The sequence below is a fragment of the Zonotrichia albicollis genome, chromosome 7, assembly GCF_047830755.1.
Source record: "Zonotrichia albicollis isolate bZonAlb1 chromosome 7, bZonAlb1.hap1, whole genome shotgun sequence".
In the NCBI taxonomy this organism is placed as follows: Eukaryota; Metazoa; Chordata; class Aves; order Passeriformes; family Passerellidae; genus Zonotrichia; species Zonotrichia albicollis.
Genome location: NC_133825.1, coordinates 29,525,890 through 29,553,399, shown reverse-complemented (window position 1 = coordinate 29,553,399; position 27,510 = coordinate 29,525,890). Strand labels below are relative to the sequence as shown.

At 42.9% G+C, this 27,510-nt stretch overlaps 1 protein-coding gene and 1 long non-coding RNA gene across 26 annotated transcripts in view; one reads left to right on the top strand and one right to left on the bottom strand.

Annotated features, from left to right (window-relative positions):
• The window catches only part of LOC102074638 (dual specificity protein phosphatase 13B), a 25,957-nt gene extending 3,648 nt beyond the window's left edge, over positions 1 to 22,309 (bottom strand). Inside the window, exons 1-2 of one of the 8 annotated variants that reach the window (XM_074544778.1) lie at positions 22,170 to 22,309; positions 13,113 to 13,141 (exon numbers count right to left, since the gene is read on the bottom strand). In XM_074544778.1, coding sequence (XP_074400879.1) covers positions 13,113 to 13,141; positions 22,170 to 22,246 — 106 coding nt within the window. In that variant the 5' untranslated portion in view covers positions 22,247 to 22,309. Of the gene's footprint in view, positions 1 to 12,939; positions 13,076 to 13,112; positions 13,142 to 13,867; positions 14,003 to 18,684; positions 19,312 to 22,169 lie in introns of those variants that run through there. The other 7 variants (XM_074544783.1, XM_005481475.4, XM_074544779.1 and 4 more) reach the window with 7 other exon arrangements.
• LOC113460868 (uncharacterized) overlaps positions 1 to 27,510 on the top strand; it is a 56,917-nt gene that overhangs the window by 28,979 nt on the left and 428 nt on the right. For 8 of the 18 annotated variants that reach the window (XR_003382725.2, XR_003382724.2, XR_012581103.1 and 5 more), the window contains 4 exons: positions 8,194 to 8,268; positions 9,012 to 14,882; positions 15,873 to 16,000; positions 19,597 to 19,694. This is a non-coding gene — a long non-coding RNA (uncharacterized LOC113460868). Of the gene's footprint in view, positions 1 to 7,962; positions 8,269 to 9,011; positions 14,883 to 15,872; positions 16,001 to 19,596 lie in introns of all 18 variants that reach the window. The other 10 variants (XR_012581093.1, XR_012581095.1, XR_012581092.1 and 7 more) reach the window with 10 other exon arrangements.

Below are 27,510 nucleotides of genomic sequence, written 5' to 3'. Positions count from 1 at the left end.
TAGTTTTTTTCTCTCTCAGTTGAATATCCCTGGACACTCAGGTATGCTGGTATTCTTGTGCCTATCTCAATCTCTCCTCTGGGAGCTGTTCCACTTTGTATAAATAATGTGATAGCTACTTCCCTCCAGAGAGGGGCCATTTTTCTTGTCTGAGGGGCAGGGTACTTACCCAGGATGTGAGAAAAAAATAGTATTTTTGAAATTATAGAGCTAAAAGTTCTGGCATTGTTATCCTGTTGAGAATCCATCTAGGGCTCCCTCACAGGTCTCTGAGATCACAGACCTCTGAACCCTCACAAATCATGCTGTCGAATATGGGCAACCCTTTTGCAATGCTGTTTGCTGATTTAGACCCAGCAAGCCCAGGTCAGATGGTTCAGCTGGAAGCAAAGCTCAGTCAAGAGCAAGATATCCAAGCAGTCCCTCCTCCGAGACTTTAGAAACATTTCTCCTGCCTGGATCTCATTATCCTGAATTGATGTTCTTGCCCCCTGAAACTATTCATGAGCTTTATTTGGTTGCTTGTTCTTACTCAAGTCATAATCAATGTGGAAGGCACACTAGAACTCTTCCCAAAGTAGGGTAAATGGTGTTTATTCTGATATGGCATCAGCTTTCACTCTAATGCCTGAATGCCTAAATCTAAAGTTTGGGTTTATTTTCTCAGCAATTTTAGAAAACAAGCATAGATGGACCTTCAGAAGTCACCTGGTCTTCCCCTGCCCCACAGCAGCAGCAGCCATACAGATGTTGCTCCTAAAACAACAACTTTGTCCATGTACATTATTTTTAACAGTGTAAGCTGATTTGGGGAATAAGCAGAAAACAAGGGAGAATATATTTTTGCTTACAGAAAAGGAAGTGGAGTTGATGTGAGGCATATTACTGAACATACAGATATATTTCTGAGTCCTCAGTCTAAATTTGCTTCCTTTGCCCCTTCCTCCCTCCTCCTCCCTAAAAATGTTAAGTGCAGTTATAGCTTTTTGTGCGTTCCAATAAGAAAGAGGTCTCCCTAGGGTAACTACTTAATAAGCAAGATATGAAAAGCACAATAAAGATGATGGGAGACATAGAAAAAAGAAGACTGGGTTTTACTTTTAATGATGGAGGAAAAGAACTGCAGGGAGGTAGAGAGAAATATAGAGATAAAATCCTATGACTTTTTCAGGGCAGATAACATAAGATCAAGAGCTTTGGTAAAGGAGTATGTTGTGCAATCCTAGCCCAGATTAGCATGAAGAATAGCACAGAAAGAGATAGTGTGCATTGCCCTGCAAGTTTTACTGCCTTGTGAAAGTCATGCACTGTGCTCAAGAGCTACTGCCAGCATCTTCATGATGACCTGTTTGTGCTTCCACCGACACAGAACATTAGGCTGAAGCAGTTAAAGAAAATCAAGAATAAGATAATACAGGTTCTACATCAGGAGATTAATAGGACTATGGGCTCATTTTCGAGGAGTGTGGCTGACTCTGAGTTGCTGCAAATGCTTAAGGGCTGAAGTTGTGGAGCAGATGGATACCAAACTTTCATTTCTCCTAGACCCTGCCGCTTTAAACTTCTATTGTAGCCTCTCAGTTACAGTAATGGAGATGATGAGAAAAGAGAATTAGATTGTGTGGCCACCTGTTCAAGACCTGACTTTGGGGAGGTTCTCCCAAAATTGAGTCATTTTGGTGCTAGTGACACTTCACAGATGATTCTGGCCTTTGCAGCCAGGGAAATGCTTTGCAACAGAGCTCCATTTCATAGAGCAATCCTCTTTCCAAAAGGTGTACCAGCATTGTTTTATTCACATGCCTGATGTCAGACAAGTGAGCTCCTGGTGTCAACACAAGCACAGCTCTTCCCAAGAGCACAGCTCCTGCCTGTGCTGCACTGCCTGAAATTGCAGTGCTCTGCAGGGGCTTCAGGGTAAGCCTGGAAATAGCTATAGCAGATGATTGCACTAATGAGGAAAGCAATATGAATTTTCTAATTGAAGGCCAGGGACTTTGGTGAAGGTTTTCCCCCACCTTCTACTTTAAGATACTGCAGAGGTAGCAAAAGGGCTGCCACTGATAACATTTCTCTAAGCTTCTCCCTCTGGGTGGCTCCCAGAAGCTGCTCTAGTTGGAAACAGTGACAGTAGGAGGGCAGGAATCCCTGTACCAGAGAGAAAAATTCTGTCTTACAAGGCCACTAACATTTTCTGCAGAGATCTAAACCATGCAGGTTGGATAGGATTACTTTTCTTTTAAACTGTAGCCATCTCATTAGCCTTTCTTTCTTTCTTTCTTTCTTTCTTTCTTTCTTTCTTTCTTTCTTTCTTTCTTTCTTTCTTTCTTTCTTTCTTTCTTTCTTTCTTTCTTTCTTTCTTTCTTTCTTTTCTTTTCTTTTCTTTCTTTTCTTTCTTTTCTTTTCTTTCTTTCTTTTCTTTTCTTTTCTTTTCTTTCTTTCTTTCTTTCTTTTATTTTTTTCTCTCTCTCTCTCTCTTTCTTTCTTTCTCTCTCTCTTTCTTTCTCTCTCTCTTTCTCTTTCTCTCTCTTTCTTGCTTGCTTTCTTGCTTTCTCTCTCTTTCTCTCTCTCTTTCTTGCTTTCTTTCTCTCTCTTTTTCTTTCTCTCTTTCTCTTTCTTTCTCTCTTTTCTTCTCTTGCTTTTTCTCTTTCCTTCCTTATTTCATCTTTCTTATCTCTCTTTCTTATCATTCTATCTTTCTTTCCTATTTTTTCCTGCTTAAAAGTAAAACAACAGAAACAAAACAATTCAACCTATGGGAGACTTTAGAGGCTGGACAGATATTTTAATGGCAATCCACAGAATACAAGGTAGCACACAAATTTTAAAACTGTCTTGTCATTTTGCATCATTTCCCACCCACCTGGAGCACTGGGGTACAGCCCAAATGGCCAGGGCCAGCTTTGACCCCTGTCTGGCCTGTGGGGCCTGGGTTTCCCCAGTGGTCCAGAAGCTGCCCTGGAAGCCCAGGCTGGAGGTGGCCGTGGGTGACATTGCCTGGCTGCAGGGAGCACTCAGGAAAGGCTGTGGATGACTCCATGCTGTCTGCATGCAGCTGGGGCAGCTCCTGAGGGACTCAGTCATGCCAGGACCTTGTCTACAACAACCTAGTGGAGCTTTGTATCTCCCCAGTATTGTCTAGCCACTAGAATACTACAATCTGCAAAGCTGTTTGGTTTTTGGTTTATTGGTTTGGTTTATTTTTCTTCCTTCCTTTCTCTATGGTGGAAATGATTGCCCTTTTCTATTGAACATCTCTGGAAAAAAAAAAAAAGAGAAAACCCACATAAACCCCCTAGTGACTCGAATTGGCTAAAGCACTTAATAGATTTGCATTGCATTAGAAGATTCTAGTGGAAAAAAATTCAGCAAAGTTTTGGGGGTAAAAATGCAAACACTCAAATATTGCAGATATTAAATAGTTAATTTTGCTATTTCAAAAAAAATTACCATTTCCATTTTTCTATTCAGTTACTTAGTTTTGCAATTTGTTCTCCTGCATTGCATAAAGTATTTTAAAACATTAAACAAGATGAAATGGCTTGCTCCTGGTTGAGAAAAATATTTTTTATTTCGCTAACAATGAACACAGACTGAATAGCCACCTATTTGCCTAGCCCAAATTTTCACTTCTGTAACTCCCTGCCATTTTGCCATGGTTGTTCCCTTGTCTCCTCGAGATGGAACTGAGATGCAGAGAGATTAAACGAATGTCTGAAGTCCCAAGGGGAGTCTGACAGGACATTAGTTGGACCCAAATCATCTTTCCTCCTTCCCTTTTGCTAGCACCTTCCTGGCTGGCACAGCTCTGCCTGTGGTTATGCTGATAGCCCAGATGGGGACAGGTGTCTTTCAGTAACAAGTCCTTACATGAGATTATTGAGAGCCTCAGGCACAGCAAGGCCTCTGGATACTACAATAGCACAAACACTACCTAACAACAACGTGATACAGAAAGCTCCTGCAGCCAAATATCCTAAATTCCCTGTATCAAAACCCTGACAAACTAAATGGTTCAAAATTCCAAAGCATGGGGTCACAATATAACTCATGTGGAAGGGAAAAAAATTAAAAACCAGCCTCTTGATGCATTTGAAAATGCCATCTACTCTGTTTTTTCTTCTCTTTTCTCTCAGCAAGCATCTCTGCACTCTTCTTTTACACTCCTTGCTCTTTTCTCTCAGGTAGTGTTTAACACTATGGTTCTTTGTCCTCCTGATGGAAAATTCCAGATGGAAAGAAGTGTGTTTCACAAGGAAATGATCATGTTAGTGGAATGAATCTTTTCGATACTGTAACATGAAATATGATCTTCCTTTTTGTTAAGAAGACCCAGTCTGTGTCTCCACACTTTGGTCAGAATCTGACGCTAAGAGAGCCCAGGAGTCTCTTGAGGTAGAGCTGAAAGCTTGGTGTGCAGAAACAGGCACATTTAAAAGCAATAGCAAAGTTAAAACAGCCAGATGGGAACCTAGCAGGCAACCAAGAGGGGAACTCTCTGTTTTCCTTGCAAGCCTACAGGGGCTTGTTTGCAGGAATTAGAATCTCTCACCAGCAGTTCACTGCAGCTCTAATACCAAGTGGTATTGAAAATGAGAAGCAGGTTATGGCTGATGGTTTAAATGAGGTACCTATGGGAATTTAGAAATGAGATCCTGGACTTGTCTTGGTGTAGACTGTGAAAATGGCAGAGCAATATTGCTTTCTTGGCTGACTGCATCATATATTATGGCCTTTTATTTTGCCCACAGTCAAACAGCAGGGAATAGTAGAAGTTCATTGCTCCAGCGCAGTGTTCAAACTCTGATCTGCCTCACCAGAGGCAGTGCCCCTGAATAATGGAAAGTAGAATTGGTCCCTCAGCCTCTGTGCAGGTTCACGTTCAATGCAGCACTATATAAATGCTATTGCCGTTATTCTGGAGTGAAGAGAAAAGCAGAATGTACAATTAAAGCTCTGTTTGGTTCAGGATTTAAGAGAATTTACTACCTGGGAGAGATGCCAGATGGAGGGCTCTGGAAAACACAGCCCGCCCTTTAACCGCAGTGTCAGGAAAGAGCAGGAGCAGCCCTCCAAGCCTCCTCCATGACTTCCCCCTCACCCCAGCCCAGCTCACATTGCAGATGCCCCTCACCCTACACTGGCAACCGTGTTTTACAGGGTGGGAGAAAATCTGAGTCTTCACACCTCGTCACCACTTGGTCTCCCTCCTGACATCTCCATTCACATCCGGCCTTGTGTATTTATGATGGGGCCCTCTCACTTCTCCAAACTGAGCTGGAAAGTACCAACTTCTGCTTGCAAGGAGTCTGAGCTGGGCTGGAAAGCTAAAGGCTCCTTCCTCTGTGAGCCCTCCTGTTCCTGTGTAGGGCTGCCCATGGTGCTGCAGGGGCTGTGCTCCACAGGAGCTGCCTCCACCTGGGGAAAGCAGGAATGCACAAGGCCATTTCAGTAGAGGGAGTGATCACAGGGCAGGGCAGGTGCTAGGAATCAGCCTCAGAGAGGGTTTGGATAGCCAGAAGAGCTCCTGGAGGTGAAGCAGGTCTCAGGTGAAGTGGGAAGACAAGGGGGTGCATGGCTAGACACAGGCATGCAGGTGGAGGTGGAGCCCAAGCATCCCAGCTCAGAGGAGCCCCTGTGTGAGGCAGGGAGCCCCAGTGAGGCCTCCCAGCAGCCCCACCCCAGGTAACACTGCCACTGCTGTCCTTGGACAGGGCAAGCCCCCGGGAGGGGCAGGCTTGCTGAGCTCAGTGGGGTGAGCTTCACCTGCACCTTGCTGGTTTTTGGGAAGGGGGTGGTACCTTACAGAAGTGCTCCTGGAGAGCATTTCCTCTTTTTTGCAATGTAATAAACCTGCACATATTTTCCCAAAATTGTAATTCCAAGAGGGGAGAACCTATGTGTTGCCCCCTCCCACCTCCCCCAACCCTCCTATGTGAGTCACGCAGCCTAGGAAGGAGCACTTGCCATGGATGTGGCTAAAGCTGCAGGAAAGGATGGCTTAAAAATGGAGGCACTGGTTGGAAAAATGGGGGCTCCTGCTGGCAGTGACAGGTCATGGCTGTGGCATGACGCCAGCTTTTACATCTGCAGCTTTCAGATTCAAAAGAGATAAAAAAAGAAGTATTACCTTAGCAGCTGGCATCTCTAAGCTATGGAATGAACCATCCCCAGCAAGACAGCGCTGCCCTCCACAGGCTTCTAGCACAATTTCTGGGTGCCTGTGGATATCTTTGAGCCTAGGATGATGCTTTCCCCTTTATTTCTCCTCTGGGGCATTTCTGTCCAGGGTACAGCTTGGAATTCAAGCCCCCCAAAACTACTGATTTTTTTTGATGCATTTCAACCGTGCTAATGCTTCTCCCCGAATTAAAATTGTCTAGTCTTAAGTCCTGCTGCCAGCAGCCATAACTGTGCTGGATGCTGTAGTCAGGGGAGCACACAATCACCATGCAGCTAACTGCTTCTAATAGTAGAAACTTCACTCTAATCTTACATAACAGCAGTAATGGAGCAGAGAGGCTGTGGCTTCTGAGGAGCTTAGAAAGCTTTCTTGGGCAGCTCATGCCCTGAGGGCAGAGAAGCTGCAGCTGCAGTGAGAGCAAGAAAAATAAAATGACCTTGATATTGATAACAGTTCAGTGAGTGCTGTCACAGCCAGTGCTGTGCCAAGACTTCGCTGGCGTCACAGGCTGTCGATAGGTGTAAGTTATGGTCAGTTCTGATAAAAATGGTGTCAAAGAGGCCAGGCTGAGAGAGGCATGTGGGGAAATAATGTCTTGCAAGCTTCAGGAAAGACAAACAAGGATGTTAATATATTGCTATTAAAAGGGCCTCCAAAGCACTTTGACTTCTGCAGGCAGTATGGATTTGTGTGACTGTGGATTAAACGGGTTTTTTTCTCCTTGATTTATTCCTCAAATGATTTTTATATGACTGCTGTTATCAATACAAAATTGACAACTCTGTCAGGTTTGCAAGATTTCAGAACATTTGAAGGCATGAGAAAAGGGTTTTGATATTCCTCAGTCATTTGGCAGGGTAGCTTTGAGCTGTCTCTCCCTGCACTTTTAACATAAGTAGAGAAGTGCTCTCCTTGCTTTGCCTTTCTTGAAAGGGTACATACAAAAAAAGGCACCTTTTTCTAAGGCTGACAAAGCTGTACAAATTCTTTGCTATGGAATCAAGAGCAAACTTCAAAACTCTGCAGTAGATCTATTTTGGCACTTGAGTTTTTCAGGCATATCATAGAGTTTTCCAGTGACATTCTCGGCTGTGTTGGGGCAGAGGGGAATGTTTTTTCTTTTGATTTTTTTTCAACTGCTGACTTTAAAAACATTATTTGATTTTGATTAAGTCGTCTTTTAAGAAGACTGATTGTATGTCACAAAGGATTTGACCACTGATGAGCACATGACAATAACTAAAAGGAGACATTAAGACACAGAACTGGGATTTCCTGTCTCTTGCTGCTTTTGATTATGTGTCTAATGAGTATATGCTCCTCATTTCTTATCTTGAATTTGAAGAAATACAAGTGAGTGGTTTTTCTGTTGCACCTCCCTGGTACCAGGGTGCCAGGTAAATCAGAGTGAAGTAGGAGCTGCCTCACAGGGGCTGTGGGCAAAGCAGGATGTGCAGCTGCCTCTCCAGGCTGTGAGGGATGAAGGCTGAGGGCAGTGGGGATGTGCTCTGCTCCCTGAAGCTCCCAGGCCCGGGGTCACTGGGAAGGAGTTTCCCTGCCTGGCCCTGCTGCAATACCTCTGTGAGAAGCAGGCAGCACGGTGCTCCCCACTCCTGAGACTGAAGCTATGCAAGCCTTGCAGTTGGTCAGGCAGGGCAGAAGCAAGGCTTGTTTTGTCCCAGCAAATTTTTGGAGAGTGTTTTCATTTTATTGCTAGGTTTGACTATATCCAGCCAGGTTTTATGCTGTTGTTTTTCTGATTGTGTTTCATGCCCTAGGTGTGGAATGTAGGTGGATGGCAAGGCTGGCAGGTAGGAGATGGAGGGGAGAAGAGCCTCCAGCAAAGCAGCAGCCTCAGGGCTCCCAAGAGGGAGAGCTGAGCAGAGCTAGAAGGAAGGAGCTTGTCCTTGCTGGAGGCTCTGCCTGCTGCAGGTGGTTTACTGCAGACACTTGGGAACACCCAAACAGAACGGTCCATTTTCCCAAAGCAAACTTCTGTGCCTCCACAGAGCCTTGGGAAGGCTGTCCCCTGCCTGAGGAAGCTGCTGGGAGCAGGAATGCACTAAGGACTGCGACATTCTCAGGTACAATGGCAATGGGAGTCACCTGTGAGCTATAAATAGCACTGACATCCTTTCTCTCCTGAGCCTGCAATCCAAGCAGTCATTTTTGCGGGTGCTAGTGAAAATGAGCAAAGCTTTGAACAGCTTTTATTAACACTCTCTTTGCAGGCTGGAAATTTTCTTAGTAAGTAGTGACTAGTTTTTTTTACTGACCCTGAATTTTGCATTTATTTTAAAGGAAAATTCTGGCATTTTTTTCTTTTTGAATTTTTAAAAAATATCACATATAATTTTCATATTTTTACCTCCTCTGTCTGGGAAGAGCGTTTGTGGCAGGACAGTTGAGATCACAAGTATTCATTTTCAAAAATCCTCTGTGCAATTGCAGGAAAAGAGGGAAAAATCCAGGAACCTAGATTCAGTCTTATATAAATCTTACATGAATTTTTAACAAAAAATGAAAATGTTTTGGTTTAGAATTAAGGAAATGATGCAGGATGTTTGGGCAGGTTTTGTGGTGTTTATATTGAGAGATCAGACAGCAATACTGGTTGCAGTAAAAGGAAAAGCTTTACATGCCTATCAGACAAGATTTTCCTATGGTTTGATAGGAAACAAAGATGGCTTTGTTAAGGAGCTATGAAGACCTGAGAGCAACACTGGCAAAAGGAGACTTTTCAAAATATTTAGGGTTCACTTGATGAAGCCTTGTCATAACATAATTAAGTCTCACCTGTTATGCAACTCTCCTTTGCTCTTTATAGGCAGCAGAAAACACAAAGGTCTACAAAACAGACACTTTGCTCTGGGATAACCAAAGAAACCCTGCTACAAGATCAACTAGTGGAGCTGGAAAAATTAGTCAAGCTTTCAAATATGCAAGAGGAGCTGCATTTTTTTGCAGTGATGCCAACTAATCTAATTCTAGATTAGACTGTTATACTGACAACCCTTTTCTTAGGCCAGTGGGCAGCGCTGCGGCCTGTGAAACTCTGTGATTTTTCCTGTTGCCACAAGATGGCAGGAAAAAACAATGTTGGGGGATTTAAAAATACAGAGAAATGGGCCTCGCAGAACGGAATACACTCCTGACTGGCATTTAAAGGGAGAACTTGCAAGAAACTGCACGTTGGATGGAAGAAAAATATGAAATGTACGGAATTAATTAGGTTGGTATTGACCTGGGTGTATACATCAAAAGATCTACACCATATCCTTTCCTATGTAGGTTCTGTGTATAAAAAAGCCTGTGGCAGTGCTCAGTTTTTCCTGTACACTGTTCAGTTTGGCCTGGTTTTATTCTGCTGGCAAAATCTGTTGTACAAACCAGTCCAAGACATAATGCACTCACCTAAAGTAAAAAGCAGGGTGATTACTTTAGTCTTTTGTACTGTCTTCTTCCAAATACGGTTCTCTTCCCATCTCCTGCTCCTCCAGCCATAGTAGGAAAAGAGCCCAGCTAGAGGACACTGCTCTGGCTTTTGGGAACAGTGGGAGACACGAGGGACAGCAGCTGGGCAGGAGGGCACGCCTGGGTGCTAACAGGCTGTGGCACTGGGTTGCTGGGCTGGGCACTGGGGTCAAATCCATGTCCCTCCTGCCTGTTCTCCTGGGAAAACCGACCCTTCAATGCAATGGGTGAGGAACTTTTCTTATCCTGACTTACTCAATGTCTGTATGGGTGTCACAGGAGCTGCTGGGGCTTTGGAAGAGGGCTGGAAGGGAGGAGTCTGTGCTGTTCATGCTCTCTCCCCAGCTGCTTTCGCTTCAAATACTTTTCTTAAGGGAAATAAACCCTCTACAAGAACAGAAATTGGTTTGGAAAGTACAACCAGACTGGCTGGGGGTTTGGAGTTACCCAGAGGCACTTCTCCTCAGCAGCCAGTGTGGTGGTTCCCCTCCATTCTTCTGACAGATAAAAGAAAGCTGTGGAAAACTCACAAAGATTATTGTTCACCTGGAGCTCGTGAACTGGTAGAAGTTAATTGTGCAAGGCAGCACTGTGTAGGCCTGGTGGGCCCCGGCCCCGGCCCTGGTCCTGGTCCTGCCATGCTGCTGCTCCCCGCATGGCCTGGCCTGGCCTGGCCTCACCGGCCTGGCCCTCCCTCACCGAGACATGGAGGACGTTCAGCAGTGCCCTTGCAGTTTGTCTGGTGAGGGGACAAAGCTCATGGGGTCATGGCAGCTGTGCTGCCCTGTGGCACTAGCCTCCCCAGAGGCTTCTCCAGCACCAGTGTGCTCCTCGCCCACCCAGCCTTCCTCCTTGCCCACCCAGCCTTCCTCCTTATCCATCCAGCCTGCTCCTCAGCTATCCATTCACCTTTTTTTTTCACCCAGCCTTCATTCCTCCTTTTCTTTTTTTCCCCCACAACCTTCATCTCTCCTTGGAATGATGGAGGCAAGGGGCTTGTTGGGGGCATAAGGTAAATTAGGGACTTTTGTGCTAGGACCAGTTCTTCTCTTCAGTCTGTAATAATTAAAAGTATCCAGAGGTTTAAGAAATAACCAATCTGTTGAAAGCCAAAAGCTGGAGGATACACAGATGTCCTGTTTCTTATGCTGGCTTTCTCTAGACTCTGCTCTGGCCTGATGGAGAGCCAGTCCTTCAGGCCCAACCTGAATTGGCTCTTCCCACTTGTCTTATGAATGCTGTGTCTACACTACTCATTACCAAATACTGAATTCTAGAAAATGGGCACCAAACATCCAGAATCTGCCTCCCAGGCTGGCAATACATTTGTCATTATGAACCAAGGTTCATTTCACAGTGACAACATGGAGGAGAATGACAAGGCAGCAAGAGTGAAGAAGCAAAAGCAAAATGCTTACAGCAACTTTCGACTGCTGAGATGATGATGGAAAAAAGAACTGATAATACAGGTCTCCATCACCTGAGCAGGAACACCCTTGTCCCATGACATGATGCTAAAACAGATCCTAATCCCCTTCACACCTTTCCAGATTCTGATCCTACTTGGATTTTTAAGATATTCTTTCTTGTGTTGCTTCTTTTCATAAAATTACTTTGGTCCCAGCTTGGTTCTGCAGTTAGCAGCTTCATTTTGTGAGGAAAACAAATGATGGAAGGTCTGCAGCTGCTGGCAACACCAAAAGAACACTGCCAGAATCCAGGAGCCTTCTTTTGCCCTTTGGCTGCCCACCTCTGAGTTATGGGGTCTCACCTGCTATTTAAAGGTAAATTAAGCCTTCCTTGAAATTAATAGTTTAAACTGAGCACAAAATTACTTTAAATTTAGCTCGTGCAGGACATCCTACAACCTGGGTCCTTTTGCCAGGCTTTCAGCAACTGATCATCTAGGTCAAAATATCTCCAGGTCATGCTTAATCCTGCTCTGGATAGGAGGTGAGCAAGACTTTAGAGATGGAGGTGTTAGGAGAGATGTGTGTATGGAGAAAACAACACTCTCTAGACACCTGCTCCCCTTCAGTGTTGAAAGGAAAATTCTCCCCTTTCAGCACTAAAGCATTGACTGCAAGTGTCAATTTGCTATCTTTTATAGAGAAAACAATACTGAGAAACCATTCACCACAGGTAGTTTATCCACAAAGTAAGGGCTGTCCAGGAATTTGAAATCACTGGGTAGAAGGGATTTTCTATTTCTATTCTAATGGGTTAAGGGATTTTCAATTCTATTCTACCAGGTAAAAACTCTGTCTGAGTTTTTAATTTTTGTTCTGTTGAGCAAGGTGTATATGCCTGAGAGGGAACAAACACATGTACATGTCAGCTCCAAAGGGAGGAACCCCCTGCACAGGTGACATCATCTCACTCATGGTTCTGGATCAGGTCTTGAGAGGCTACACTGACCTCTGCTCTTCTCCTGCAACTTTTCACTATTGCCACAAGCAAGGGCTGAGATTGGATGGGTTAGTCTTAACCCAAAAATCTAATCTGTTCCGAAATGCAGGGGCCCATAGCTATGTGAGCTTAATTGGGCCTTTCTCTCTATTTCTGAGACTGTCAGGCACAGGAAGGTGGCTGCTGACTGTTGGAACAGAAAAATGTGTCACAGAGCTGAGGTGCTTTTCTTATCCTGACTTACTTAATGACTGTCCCACCTCCTTCTTCCATAAAGATGTCTGTCATTCCTGTTCCATTTTCTGCCTTTCTAGGGTCAGAAGCAAGAGTCATTACCAAGTAACTTCATCCCATCCCTCTATTAGATTAACCACTCCCTTGATGGATCACAGACTGGGTGATGACAGGCAAAATCTCTGTCATTAAAAACTCAAACTCCCTCTGCTCTCAGAGGTGCTGGTATAGTGATGGAGCTCTCCTTGCACACAGGCAGCCTTGCCTTCTGCCTGGTTACATCCCCTGTAGGCAGGATGGTGCATCTTGGCTTTACAGCTGCTCTGTGTGGCTGCACATGCTTTCACAGCAGGATCTATCAGCACCAACCACGCCCCTTGCAGCGATCTGAAAGAGTGCTGCCTTTTTCACAGGAATGAGCCTGCTGTCCCCAGAGAACAGAGACAAAATCCTGGCCAAAGAGGGAACCATGAGAACAGAGCTAAGGCTATGACTTTGTAAATGTTTATCTTCAGACTGTATTTGATGTCTGGATAATAAGATGACCAGTCTCTTACAGATATGTAAGGCAGGTTAAACAACAGAGGGCACACAGTGGTTCTCTTGAGCTGCAGCACAGAGCATGTGCAGGGCCTTACCATTCCCACTTGCCACCTCTGTGGCCAATGGATGCTTTCATGCAGTGTCTCTTCCTAAGCCCTTCAGAGATGAGCTGTAAGTATGGTTGATACAGCTGTGGGGTTTTTTTCCTAAAAAAATGGCTTTCTTTTTGTACTGTTTGCATTTTTTCATGCTGCTTTGGTTCACTCACCGTTTTCTTCAGTTTGGTAAAGAAACTGTCTGTGAAAATAAGAATGGAAAAAAATTAAATTATTAAAGACAGGTTTTTAATATACACAGGGAAGAGATGTTTTAAAGTGAGTCTATCAGGTCATGCACCTAAGTATTATTTCTGCCCTTGAAAATCTTTCACTTACAGTGCTTAATTGGTCTGTGCAAATCCATTGCTTAAAGGTAATTGGACATTTTTATAGAAAGATCAGAAACAAAAACACTCTAGGCTGTTGTTCTAACCATTAAAAAAAAAAAAAAAAAGAATTATGGAAAGAATATGTTTCAGGGCATCATCCAGCCTCTCTTGAAACTGTGCAAATTCACTTGGTGAAAACAACAGCAGACACAATGAAATGGGTTGTATATGAAGAACTGAGATCTCAAATGTGATATTATGCAGAAAGTAGAGTCAGTACTAAATAAGTAACAGCTCTATGTGTTACCAAGGGTGCACTTTGATTTTGATGAATGTTAAAAGAACCTTTAGCCTTGAAAATAAAGAGGATAATTTCTCTCTAGGCAATGGCTGCTCGTGAAAGCCATAAAATAAGAGCACTGGAGCCCTAATTTTATAGTGCTTTTTAAATGATTTTCAAATGGTCCAGCTGCTTTGTGCCACAATAGCACAAGGCAGAGATATTTACGCCGGCAATAACAAGCATGCATCAGCCTGCCTGGGCTGCTCTCCACAGGCAGCCTGCAGGAGGTGAAACACACGTGGAAAGGTGGTACTTGCCAATGTGGATTGATCACCATCACACCATGGTCAGAGCAATCCTGGGAAGCTGCTTTTTCCACCCAACAACTGGATTGTTTTCCTTGTCTGTGTGTGGCTGTGAAGCGCAGGATCTGTGCGGCCGGCAGCGCTGGCTCTATTTTGACACTTGAGAGCCTGCCAGCAGCGCGTGCCTCTTAGGCCATACTGTCCTTGGCACACGTTCTCCTTTTGGAAACAGGGGGGCAAACTCACTCCTGGGTTACACTGCTGGTTTGGGGTGGGAGTGTCCACAAGGGCTGGTGTGGCCCCCGATCTGGTGTTCTGATGCAGCACTGCATTACCTTCTCCAGAAATGCATGCATGTGGCAAGAGAACTCTGGTGGCAATTCTGCTGAGATGCTGAATTGCCACCAGCAACTTACCCCAGGTATTTTACCTCTGCATATTTAGGACTTCAGTGTAAAACTACAATTTATTTTCCAAGCTGCTCTAAGATGAAAACTACCCAGGGGTGGTCTATCTTAGCACGCCAATTTGGGTAGTCATTTCAACAGTTCAAAAAAGTTTCAATTTTTTCTTCACAGTCCCCTCTCCTTGGCAAGACATTGACATAAGACAGGGTACTGGGAGAAATCTGCCTTCTGAGCCAGCAGAGTAGGCTTTAAAGAGCAGTTCATTTATGAAATATTCCATTAAAATTAAATAACTTTTCTCTTTCCATGTTCACTAGTGATAAAGGCACAGCAATGTTCAAGTAATAAGAATTTTGGTGGGAATAGGAAATGTTCAGCATGTGAGAAATGTCTAATTTATGGCTGAAAATTTTTTGTATTTGCAATAATTCTCAGGTCCATAAAGCTGGGACAGAGCTGGGCAGAGGGCATGGCAGGAAGAAGTTACCTCTGGAAAGTCCTCAGCCATTGAGCATCTATTGTCACCAGTGTAGAAAACTGTCTCCCATCTGGGTGACTTGTAGGGGATGGGTAATATTTTCCCCTTTTCATCTGCTGATCCAAATCAGCAAAACAGGTTAGCATCTTTTTGTGTCCAGGGATATACTTAAGAGCTTTAATTTTAAACAGGGGCCTATTTTCTCTTGGAGTTGAGTTTTGAGAGTTTTAACAAGCAGAATGGACAGCAAATAAGGAATGTATCCCAGAGGAGTACCTAGCACATTTGCTGCCCTCATTTGACAAACAGATTGAGGAATGAAATGAGCATGCAAAATTCAGAAACATTCTATACCCTAAACAGAGAGGAAAAATAGATTTGATGTTAAAGCTTTAGGTAATGTTCCTTTCATCTTTATCTCATATTCAGATTGTCTAGCATTTCTCTTTGTTGCTTTGTGTTCTTTTAATTTCATGAGTTTAGAGTTTATGTAGGTGCATACTGTATCTGAGTTCAGTATGTAAACCCTGCAACTTGATGGAATTGCACATGACTGGGTAACTCTTTGGGCAGCATTGCCTAGAGGAAAGTGGCAGAATAGCATAAGGTAAGCCAGCATAAAGGAAGCAGATCTGCTTTTTCTAAGAATACAGCAAATAAAATTTTTTCCTTTCAGAACACAAAGGAATACACATAGTGCTGTTCCAGGCTGCACAGAACAGTGCTATGGTCACAGATTGCCTAAGTTTGTATTTTTGCCTCACTTGCATCTCATCTCATCTCTGAGAGATCCAATTTACAGCAGCTGAGATAAAGTAGCCTCCAGGGTATTACATACAGCCCTTTCATAAATCAAGAACTGCTTTTTGTTACTAGAGATCTGAGTTCAGAAACAGAGGAAAACACATGGCATGAGGCTTTGTAAATGGCCAACTGGCATGTCTCTGCAATAGCTCTTTGCAGCTTTTGGCTATTTCTCAAATGTGAAAGTAACTATTTTTAGTTATTTTTGTTGCGCATTCTGACAAATCAATACAGAAAAACTGAAAAAAATTTGTGATTTCTGACTGAGAGCTCAAAACTGTCTTCCCTTTTATAATTGCTTTTCTTTTTTCTCTCCTGTGATAGAAGATACATTCTGATGATTACTAGTCTCTATGTGTGATCCTTGCCACTGGTGTGGATATGGTTTTGTTGGTCACTCCTAATCTCTCTAGATCCTGCTGTTTTCCCACATGCCAATGAAGACAATGTCTGTAAGTGGATAATTAGGCTTACTTGAGTGGTTGAGTGACATTTAGTTAATGCTGCTAAAGTAATTTGTGATTGCTTAATGCGAGTGCTGTGTAAGAGCAGCAGTTTACCTTTGGGATAGGGATTCACCATTTGCCCTTGTTAATGCACACAGAATGTACAGAAATGTGCAACAAGGTCAAAGTTGATTGTGTCCACTATGAAAGCTCATGATAACAAGTGGCTCAGGTAATCTTGTTGCCTTGTAATGTATTCCTGTCTGTAGAGCCCAGTGTCCACCACACTCTGAGACATTTTTCCCCTTTGAGAAGTGTAAGAAAAAATAAAGTAGTAGAAGAATGATACAAGGTTGCAATTTCTGTATATACTCATATCTGGAAATGCAGAATTCCGAGTTATTTCACTTCTGAAAATAAGTAAGTTTAACAAGTTTTACTGACTTCAGTTGGCCACAATCTCATTGAGGACTGCTAGTCCAAACAACCTACACAAATTCACCTCAGAAGGTAGCTCTATAACTGGACTTGAAATATGTATGTTGAACACACTAAGGTTTTAGCATAGCTTCTAACTGTACAATGTTCCTTTGCTGAAGTGATATTAGCTTTGCTGATCCTGTTAAACTCCAGTTAATAAACCTACCTGCTTAAGATCAGCATAAAGTTTGACTTCAGCAGGGTATTTTACATATTGTGCCCTCAGCTGCTTATATAGCACTTCAGAAAACATTGTACCTTTAAACCCAAAGGGTCTTGGCCTTGGCCTTGTATATCAGCAATGGCTGATAGCCAGACAAATATTTAATAATCAGTTTGTTGACAACTTCAAAGTCCTCCAGGATGAAAGTCATCATGTTAAGTCAGCCATCCTTACTTTATTTTATGATATATTTAACTTGTTTAAAGATGCTGAACATCAGATTTCTGATAAAGGCATATGGAGAAATACTTCTTATAAAATACAGCACTAATTCTAGATTGGTCTTTGATTTCCAAGTAGCTGCTCAGAAACTGCACATAAATGGTTCCACAGAAATGAGAAGTGACAGTGTATGGTACTGCTCTGGGTTATTTTAGCTCTGGCACAAGTCCTGATGCTGGCATGGGTTTGCTCAGTAACAGAAACATCCATTGTTTATTAAGTTCACTGAGTACTGGGTTGGGCCCTAAATGCACATACTCTCTCCATTCCTATCTCATGAAGAGCCCATGAAACCTCATTCTCAGGTGTTGTCCCTATTTGTTTTATTGATGTTGGCACAATGAACAAAATTGCATCTGTAGTGCTTGATCAACTTCCAGTTTCACTGTTTGGAGTCTGTAACTCGTATTTAAGCTGATATTAGTGATCAGCTGTTCCATTAACAAAGAAACCTGTTTACATTTTTATTTCTGTTAGCTGAATGTTCTCAAAGTTCATCTTTTCATTATATTCTCTACCATTTCTTTCCCCCTACAAGACAGAATGTGATTGAAAGAAACATTCGAGCATAGTTTGGAACATGTATATTCACAGGCATTTAAAGGAGGTCTTGAGACTGCACATAAAAGGCTGTCTAAAATCAAATGTTGCTGTTAAGAGAACACCATTTCAGTGATGTTTTTCTTAAATTTTTGCCTGTACTGCCAGTCAGGCTCAATTCTACAAATCCCTGTTTCTGCACATGGTTCTAAGAAGTAATAGAGTTAATTTCCAAGTGTAGTTACAAGGTTTGACCGGAAAGGCAAGGGTCGGTTTGGCACTCTCCTGGCCAAGGCAGGAGTTCAGCAAAGCGCTGCCCATGGTTGTGGCTTCTGCCAGGGCCCCGTGCTGCTGGCTGTCCCCAGCCGCAGGGCACAGGGCCACCTGCCGGCTGCCACGCTCCAGCCAGGCACATCGGGAAGCTTGCAGCCATTTGTAAAACCAAGTTTTGTAAATGCAGATTATTCCCCCCATGTCACCTAGCTCATTTTTTGGCTTTGCTCTTTCGCAGCTAAAAGAATGGCCACTTTAGCTGTAATCAGTGGGCAATCAGCAGGGTTTTTAGTATCCACTGTTTCTCTCCTGCAGGAATTATTGTAATTTCTAGATATTTCAACAAGTTTGCAACCTGATGATGGTGAAAAAACCCTTGTTTTGGCATAACACTGGGCACTAGGCCTGTTGAGTGCAGATGACTGCATGCTTTCTCTGTCCTCAGAGTGAAACACCCATCTGCACAGTTTTCAGAAATAGTGAAGTCTGCTGGCATTCAGAATATCCACAGATTTGTCAAAATTTCAACTGCAAATCAAATTGTCATATAAACAGCCAAAATCAGAATACTTTTTAATGTGAAAATTTCCATTCTAGTTAAAATTACACCAAAAAAGGTAAAAACCAATTGTTCAATTTTAAGGCTGCTTAGGACCATAAGCCTGTCTTGTGCTTTGTATGGTAAATGCTGTAGCATTTATAAAATCCACATGTTGCACAATTATGAATTAATACAAAGCAATAAAAAGAGTCGAATTCTCTTTTTAATTGTTTTTCTGTGCAGTAGGTTCTTTCTTTAATGGATAGTCTTTTTGCTTTCTTCTGTGCTAACCTTGTCTGTTTTAAGGCAATGAAGTTTACCAATGCTAATTATATAAAGTTGGACAGCACATGTTAATGAGCACTGTATTCCCCAGCCCTTCAGAACAGCTCAGCCTCAAATAACACTTACATATTGCCTATGTAGAGATTAGGCCACTCTTCACCCACGTGATTTAATTCCACCTTGCAGCTGTCCAAAATATCTGGCAGTTCCTGGGCAGAGGGAGTGCCAGGCTCAGACACTCCTGGGCTGATGGGGTCTGTCTTCAGGTGCTGACCCCTTTGGAGGCCTCATGCAGGGTCAGGCAGAGCAGGGAGGGCCTGCTGGCAGCCGCTGCTGTGGAATGCACAGGGAGGGTTTTGCTGAAGCAGGCTCTTTCTGCAGCTTGATGTTCCCAAGCAGGTGGCTGACTCTAAATACAGCTCGCGCCTTGACGCCTCCCTGCATTAGCTCAGCACTACGTCCCTGATGCAATGGGGAACAGCCAGAAAAATGAACCTTCTGCTTTAAGTGAATCTTATGCAAAAAAATGCTACTCCCTTCCTCACATAAGCTATGGTGCTGTTCCTGCCAGCACAGAGCTTTCCCTGTGAAAGAAATGTCAGTGCAACTGAGACGCAGTCCCAAGTGCCTCATGTGACCCAGTTCTAATAATAAGCTACCAGGAAAGAGGGGACAGCACAGCTTGAGGGCGAGTTCAAAATAAACACCATGAGAACACTGGTCCTGGGCCTTACCCAAGGTTCACCAAGCCCACTGTCTTGTGCTTGACTGTGGCTGAAAGTGAATGCCTACAAAATGTAAGAACACACAAGCATGAATTATATTTGTGTATATAATAATAACAATAATAACACTCTCCCAGCTTCCAGCTGCAGTTTATAAGCTTGCTGACCTGGATGGAGTTTCTAAGTATTTGGTAACCCTGAATGGATTTCTGTCCCTCAAATATTTCCACTTCAATGTCTATAGGCTTTTACTCTCTGCAGCGCCCTGTGGCAAGTGTTACACAGCTCATGTAAACCCCTCCCTTTCTTTCAGACCTGATTTCTACTGACTTCATCTGATGCCCTCGGTTCTTGTACTGGAAAATAAAAGGAAGAGACGTTTTCACTGGAACTCTACATGGGTCCTTTCAGGTGACACTGGTTTTGTGATTGCTGTAAGCAGATTTAAGTCTGCCAGAGCTGTAGTGGGGACAGTTCCTCTCACTTGCACCTTCTCCCAGGTTGTGTAGACCCTCTTGACAAATGTGTATTTTCTGAATGAAGTGCCACTGGGGAGGCAGTATTTTTCCTTCATTTTGGTTGCTTAATATAACTTGCCAAACTAACATTCAAAATACAAGTTTTTATGCTGATAGTGGAAAGCAGTGAAGTACTAATGTCATGTCACATCATGATGTGAATTAGGGATAGTGTAATTGACAGGTGAGGAGGTCCCTTTTCCTCTTAGCACATTGCAGCAGACAATGCTTTCTGTTTTAAGAAGTTACAGTTCTGCTTTTGCTTATGTTGACTGGAAGTTTTCCCCCTGCACAAATGTGCACTCAAAGTAAATCTGTATATAAAGACACAATACAGGCAGGCAGGAAATGCAAGCAACACTGACTCCACAGATTAAAAGCACTTCTGTGATTTGACGATGCCCTTGAAAAAAGTTTCTACCTAATTCATTCCTTCCACTGAGGTAAGTAAGTCATGCTTACAAGATCACTACCATGCCATTGGTAGCATGGATGCCCAACTGGCTCAGCTTCACTCTGTGCTCTTCCCTTCCCTGCCCCTGGTGACAAAATACTCTCCCAGGACGAGCAGTATCTTCAAGAGCAGGTACTAATTTACAACAGGAGCAGCTTTCACAGCTGTGGCTTTGTAGGACAGATGCTCAGAGGCATGCAAAACATTATCCTGATGGGAGTATTCCATTAATCTTGCTCACATATGTTTAATTTTGCCCAGCCTAAAGCCATTAAGATGCATTATTTCACTCACATGAATTTCAGATTTTTCAATGCTGTGTCTTCAAAAGGTTTCCAGACTAAAACCTACTGTAATGTGAATGAAGTATAAATTATAATGAAATATTAACTCATATAAATGCCTATTAATTTTTATGGTGAACTTCAAAGCAAACAAAGCTCCTCCTCCACTGCTCTGCTGCTTTGTGAGGTATAAAGATTGTCCTAGCACTGTTAGGTTTTAAAATGTGATTTCCTATTTGATCTTTCACTGATCAGTGGAGCTCTTTTGCAACACTTAGGAAAATCTCAACAGTCAAACTGATGTCTGAAAGGATCTTAAATGTGCTTATTTTGCAAAGCACTTGTGTACAGTGAAATAGGGAGGGATTTCTACATTCTTCTAAATGCTAGGCAGAATCAGCATTCATGTCATAACCTCTGAAAGAATGAATAAGGAAATGTGGTCTGGAAAGGAAGAGGTTCAGCTCCCAAGTCACCATTATATTAGTCTTCTAATAACCTTGCAAGTCTCTTACAGCAGAGAATAAAATGATCAGAACTGATGTTTCAAATGCAAACAAGCAAGCAGAAATGTATTTACTTAATCTGTCAGGGAATCTTTTAAGGTCAACTAATCAATAAATCCAACCAGCAGCAAAGGGCAAAACCAAATTTGATCATCACTTCATGGTTCACCACAAGGTAACAAGCTAATTTTAAGGCAGAGTGTGGTAGCATGAATTTCAAATGCTGTTGCTGTATTAAAAATCACATTGGTTTAAGTACTGTTTAACTGGTGACAGGAAAACTGACATCCTCAAAACATCTTAAAACGAATCTGTATCAATTAGGCCAAGCCCCTGATGTAAGCTAAATGTCTACCTGATATTAAATCACAGGTGATCCAAAGCCACTGACACAGAACTGATTTGGGATAATTTGGAGTGCAAGACAACTGAGGAGTCCAACTTACAAAATGCTTTGAAGACATGACATAGTCTTTTTAACATTTTCAATATACTACATGATATACATTATCTTTTTGAAAACATATGTAACAAAAAAAGACTCGTTGGGTTTGCTGACCCAGGCTGCAGAAGTATCACAAACATTTATTCTGATGGTGTGGGTCTTGTGGCTGACACACCATAATATTTAGCAGACCAGAAATAGAGGAACATTTCTGTAGGAGTGCCTGGGCTCTTAATAAACTGTCCTTGTCATATCATCAGGCCTGAAACTGAAACACTAAATTTTTCTTAGGAGAAATGCATGTTAGAACTCTAACCAAACTGAGAAAGATTATTATGTTACACTCCCAAGTAAAAGGGACTCAAGCATCCTTTACAGCTAGATGCAAATATTGAACTTGCCTCTGGCACGAGCAGAAACCAGGGACAAACTTGGTCTGTCTTAACCACTCCAGTGGATTCATCCAGTAGGACCACTCAAGGCACAGCAGTTCCACCCTGTGCAGTGGAAATGGTGCTGCTGTTGGCTGTGCTGGTTTTGGAGGAACTGAGCTATCAGAATTAATCCATTTATCATTCTCTTGGCCATTTATGTCTATGCATATTTGTCTTCATTTTTGTAATGTGCACTGATCATGGGAAGTTGTATGTGCACAGCTGTTCTGAAGGGTGAAACTCACTCAAGTGAATGTAGATGGGGTTGCCTGTTCAGCAGTCCTTCCTTTGTTCCAGTCCTTCCTCTGCCGTAGCTGAGCATCCAGGTTTCGCAGGTGCTTCAGAAAACCACGGTTGGGTGAAATCCATCGATGCTCCTTCACTGTCTTGATGGCTTCAAGTAACGGGAGGTGGTGATTTATCATGAGATATGCTAGGACTAGAGAAGCTGATCTGCTTACTCCAACTGCACAGTGTACCAATATTTTGGCTAGTAAAAAAAAAAAAATGCAACCATCAAGAGAAGCAATACAGTGGATGAAGTTTAATTTAAATGTTTTCCTCTTCTGATAAATCATGTGAACTGCTAATTAGTTAAGTCTAATTTGCCATTGTTACAGTCACTTGTATGAGAAATGCCATGAGACCCAAACTGATTCCAGAAATACTGGTAAATCAAAGAAACCCCTCTCAGAGTAATGAAGCTGTTGTGTTTGGACCATGAGGAAAAGAAGACCCATTAGTTTCAGCAGGCTGGCTTATGCAAGGAAGAATACTAAAATCTGCTTCTTGGAGGCCCAGCCTTGCAGGCTCTGTTCACACCAGAGACTCATCTGCAACCTAGGAACCTCTTTATACAGGTGATTGCAGAAATCAGGACATTAGTCTTTTTATTCATTTGTTCTTGCAATAAGACGGTCTCAAAGGAGGGTGTCCATTCCAAAACAGAAGCATGTTTTTGCTTCTCCCCTTTGGAATGAGCTTTACCTTTCAAATAATTTTCTGTCTCCTCCCCAGGCTCTCTCCTGCACAGTTCATCTGTTTTGTCACATCAGCTCTTTGGGATCTAGTCAGAGCTATACCCACATACACAGCACCGCCTTCTCCTGCCACCCACCGCACAGGTGACCAGCACCTGGCAGGACACCATGCAGTGACTTGTCCACCACTGAGCTTTGTGGAGCTGACCTGTTACATGAGGCTACTGACATGCATCAAAATGTGACCAACAATCATTCCATACCTCCTGGTGTGTTCAAGGCATTGTGGATAAATTGTGCAGCAGAGAAAAAGAACTGGCTGATATCAAAGCTTGGCAGGTCATGGGCGGGTACACCATAATAATCAATGGTTGCTCCATAAAAGTCCTGGCCTCCGTGGCTGTATGATGTGCCATGGGCAGCATTTAAAACATGGGTCACACCCATCTTCCACAAAACAAATCTATTGTTTGCTGTTACTCTAAGGAAAAGACAAAGACAAATCAAGATGGGTGCAGTGATATTCACAGAGCAGAAGCACTGAGATTGCATCTCCCAAACCACTGCTGGAGGACCAGCCTATGCATCGATTCTAAGGGCTAATGGAGAAGGGAATACCAGCTTAGTCATAATTTTATCTCGGAAATCGTGCTGTCTGCAGCGTAAACGACAGCAATTAACAAAACTATGAGCTGTCTAAAGCCGCACCCAATGAGGCACACTAACAGAAGGTATGGCAGAGGTGTGTCCATAAAGCTGTACTTACAGGTCCCCTAAGAAGAGATTAGGCCATACTTCATCAACGTGATTGCAAGAGGGCCGCCCAGTGTTCAGGAGCTGCTCTATTTCCTTGAGGGAGGGGACATCCTCCGGGCATGTCCCAGCGCCTTCAGGGTCCTGGGTGCCCGGCGCCCCTGCGCCAGCCATGCTGAGATCCGGGGCGAGACGCCGCTCCCTCCCGCCGGCCGGAGCAAGGCACAGGGCGGCACAGGGGCGCTGCCAGCCCCGCTCGGTGCCAGGGGGGCTGCGAGACGGGCTGGGGCAGGTGCGGGCAGCCAGGCATGCCTGTCCCAGGGCTGGCCGCTCGCCTCTGCCCTGTTGAGCCGCTGCAAACACATGCAGGTACCAAACCGAGCATTGCTGGGTCCAGCCTGCCTCTCTGGGCTCCTCTCCAGAGCCGCACTGTTCTGCCACGCAGCAGCCTTGTCCTTGTGGCACAGCCCCTGCCCCCAGGACACGCAATAACCCTGTGTGACTGTCCCCAGCCGTGTCTCCACACAGCCACTGAAATCTGGGCATTCATCACTAGCAATTAAAACCTGATACAGGAAACATAGCAACCTGTCCCAGTAACAATTGTCCGTCATTTAATCAGAGGTGAAAGGGTCAGAAATACACCAGCAGGTATTTCACCAGGAGGTTAAATACCAAGTGGATGATGATGATGCCTTGCCTGTCACTGATAATCCAGGAAAACTTATTTCTTGAAGCTACTGTTTTTTTTCCCAAAGTGAAATTATCTGACATAACTGTACTTTATATTTTTAATATTTTCTGTTGCAGTCCTTCACTGGGTTTATACAGTACACCTGCCACACATTCCATGATACCTCCCTCTTCTGTTGAAAAGAGAACAAAAGCCAGGAGTGTAATGGTTGTCAAGTGAAACTTGTCAGTCACTGAGTTGGTTTATATAGGAAAGTCTAGCCAGCCATAAATTGGAGACTCAGTATATCAAACTGTAGTATTAGTGGGTCTTTTCAAGTACAGCAGTGCCTGTGCTTCTGCAGAATGACTCATAGCAGGGGCTGCAAAATTGTCAGTGGAGCTACAAGGCAGAAAAAAAGAAATGGTGATGCTTTTCCTCTGTAAGCCTGGCAATCCAGGAGAGAAGGCGACCCAAGAGGAGAAGCTTGTTGTGCTAAGAGTTTCCCCTGTAGAAAAAAAGTTCATGAATAGAAGGAATTCTTGGTCAGGTCTGAGCCACCTTCATTCCATATGCATTGATATACTATTATGGATTTGCTTTATTTTATCAAGAGATGTGTGAAAGTTCACATGACTGACCTAAGTATGCTTCAACTGAAGTACAGAGATTGTGAAGAAATTATAAGGCAGGACTTGATCTGTAGAAAAATGAGATTACCAAAAACCCCACCCCAAACCCAGAAAAAGGAAAAAACATTATTTAAATCAACTAGCACTTCTAGTGAAAGATACCCCCCTTGCCATGTTGTATTCTTTGCTGAATAAGAATTTTCATAAGCAATTAATTCTCTGTTCAGCAGACGTCCTTTTTTTTCTGTGTAGGTCCTTAACATTTGAGATAGATTATTTCAAATTATTAAATGCTAACAATATTACTTAATGACAATGTTTAAGGAAAAGAAAAAAAGCCCATTACATTAACACATCTAATTTTCCTTTGCTCTATAATATATTGTAACCTAAGGTAGTTGGGAATTTTTGATATAAATTTCCTTTCTTTTATTGCATTGTCAGTCTGAATATTAAATCAATATAACTATTTGAATTGAATAAATTGTCTTCAATCTAAAGATACATCAGTGTTATTACACATTTAACATTCTCTTTTTCCTTGGAAATCCACAGTTGTTTTAAAAATATCTGTAGCATATAATTTGTCACAAATTCTCAAGCTGATTTGTCAGCCCTGGCAATGCCTGTCAAACTTACATCAATGCCTTCATGTCACATGGCATGAAGTGGCATAAGTCAAAGTGACAGAATGAGGTTTATTGGAAATTTCTGTTAAATAAAGCACCAACTATTTAGATAATTCACCCTTTGAAAGAGCATCAAATGTTAGCAAGGAGAAGTAGTTTTCAGTTTTGAAGTGCAAAAACTAAGCAGCTATTACATATCTAAGTGTTACAAGTTTTAAATTATGTTCTTTACTTTTCTTTGCAATCTTATTTAGTAATTTTCAAAATATTTCCTAGATGATGAAATTAGAGCAGAAAAATGCCATTAGCAGTGATAACTTGAGATAGAAACTGACCATCAAGCCTTTTCCAGTGCTGAGGTTCACAGAAGCAGAGATTAATTAGAGTTGGAAGGGATGCGTGGAGATAATCCAATCCAATCTCTCTGCCAAGGCAGGGTCACCTAGAGCAGGTAGCACTGGAACCATTCGGGTGTGTTTGGAATGTGTCCAGAGGAGACCCCATGCTCTTGCTGGGCAGCCTGTTCCAGTGCTCTTCCAACCTCCACATAAAGAAGCTCTTCCTCACATTGAAGTGGAACTTCTTGTGCCTTTGCTTAAGGCCATTGTTCTTCGTCCTGTCACTGGGCAAATTGCTTCTGCAAACCAGCCCAGCAGCCTCCACAGCCAGGCCTGGACTGCTCTCCACTCTATATGTGTCTGCCTGCCTGCCTGCTTCACCTTTGCTCTGGATGCAGCTCTTGGCCAGGGGGTCCCTGCATGGAAACCTGTTGCTGGAATAACACACCTTAGGACCTGTAAACTTCAGATAGTCCTGGAGTAATATGTATGTCTAAATCCATCTCATTTTCTAACCCAGACTTCTAAAGTCTGGAGACTGAATTTGGAATGTAACATTTAGGTGGACTGCTGGTTTTGCCACCGCACAGGGAAGCAGGGTTAGGAAACTTCTGCTTCTGTTTTGGTTTTCTTCCTGGAATCTGGTGAGCTGGTAGACCCTAGTGCATGTTTATATGTAAAATATAACAACAAAGCCATAGCACTGTGAACAAAGCAGCAGTTTCCTGGTACCTCTCCTGAAAAGAATGAGATCCCAAATGGTGACCTAGCTTCAGGGCACGTGCTTAAGGCTGTCACAGTGACTATTCTATGATAAGACAGCTCCATAGCCTGCTACAGTTGTTTTTGCAGCAATTTTTAATTTTAGTTTCTGCTTATTTTTACATTTTTGGTTTAAACCAGTTGTTCAGATGGAAGCAAATGCAGCCACGTATTGTAGGTTGTACCAACTTGGCACTTGGAAGTGTGCAAAAAGTTGTGATTGACTGGCAGTTGGTGGAGATGAATTCATGTAAAAAACAGTAGAGAATGCACATAAATAGAGAAGCACAAAATCTCATTTAACTTACTTGCCTTGCCCTCCTGTAATTTTGTTTTCCTTGTCAGATACATGCTAGGGGTTTTTGAATATAAAGATGTGTAAGTAAGAAAAATTACTGGAGTAAGCAAAATTACTTCAATTTTCAACCAGCTTTATTGATTGATCCATTATAAACAGGAAGACAAGGTCCATTTGATTTTTTTCAGATTTACATGTTTGTGTTTGTCACTGGTGGATTCAGATTCGTCAGTTTTTCATTTAGTGCCTTAACGGCAAAGAAGGAAAACATTGCGAGGACTGAAATTGCGCTTGATTCCTACATCGTTTGCGGATGCTGCTAAACTGGCAAAAACGGAGGAACACACCCTCCAACTTCAGCAACTCATTTTGGGAAACTACAGATCATTTAGTGTAAAAAACAAAAGCGGGACAGAACAGACTGCATAGAGATAAGCATCTTTGAACCAAGGCTTGTGGAAAGGAGCAGATGTTCTCACGCCTTCTGAAATGTTCTTCACAGTTTCTCTTCTGAATATCAG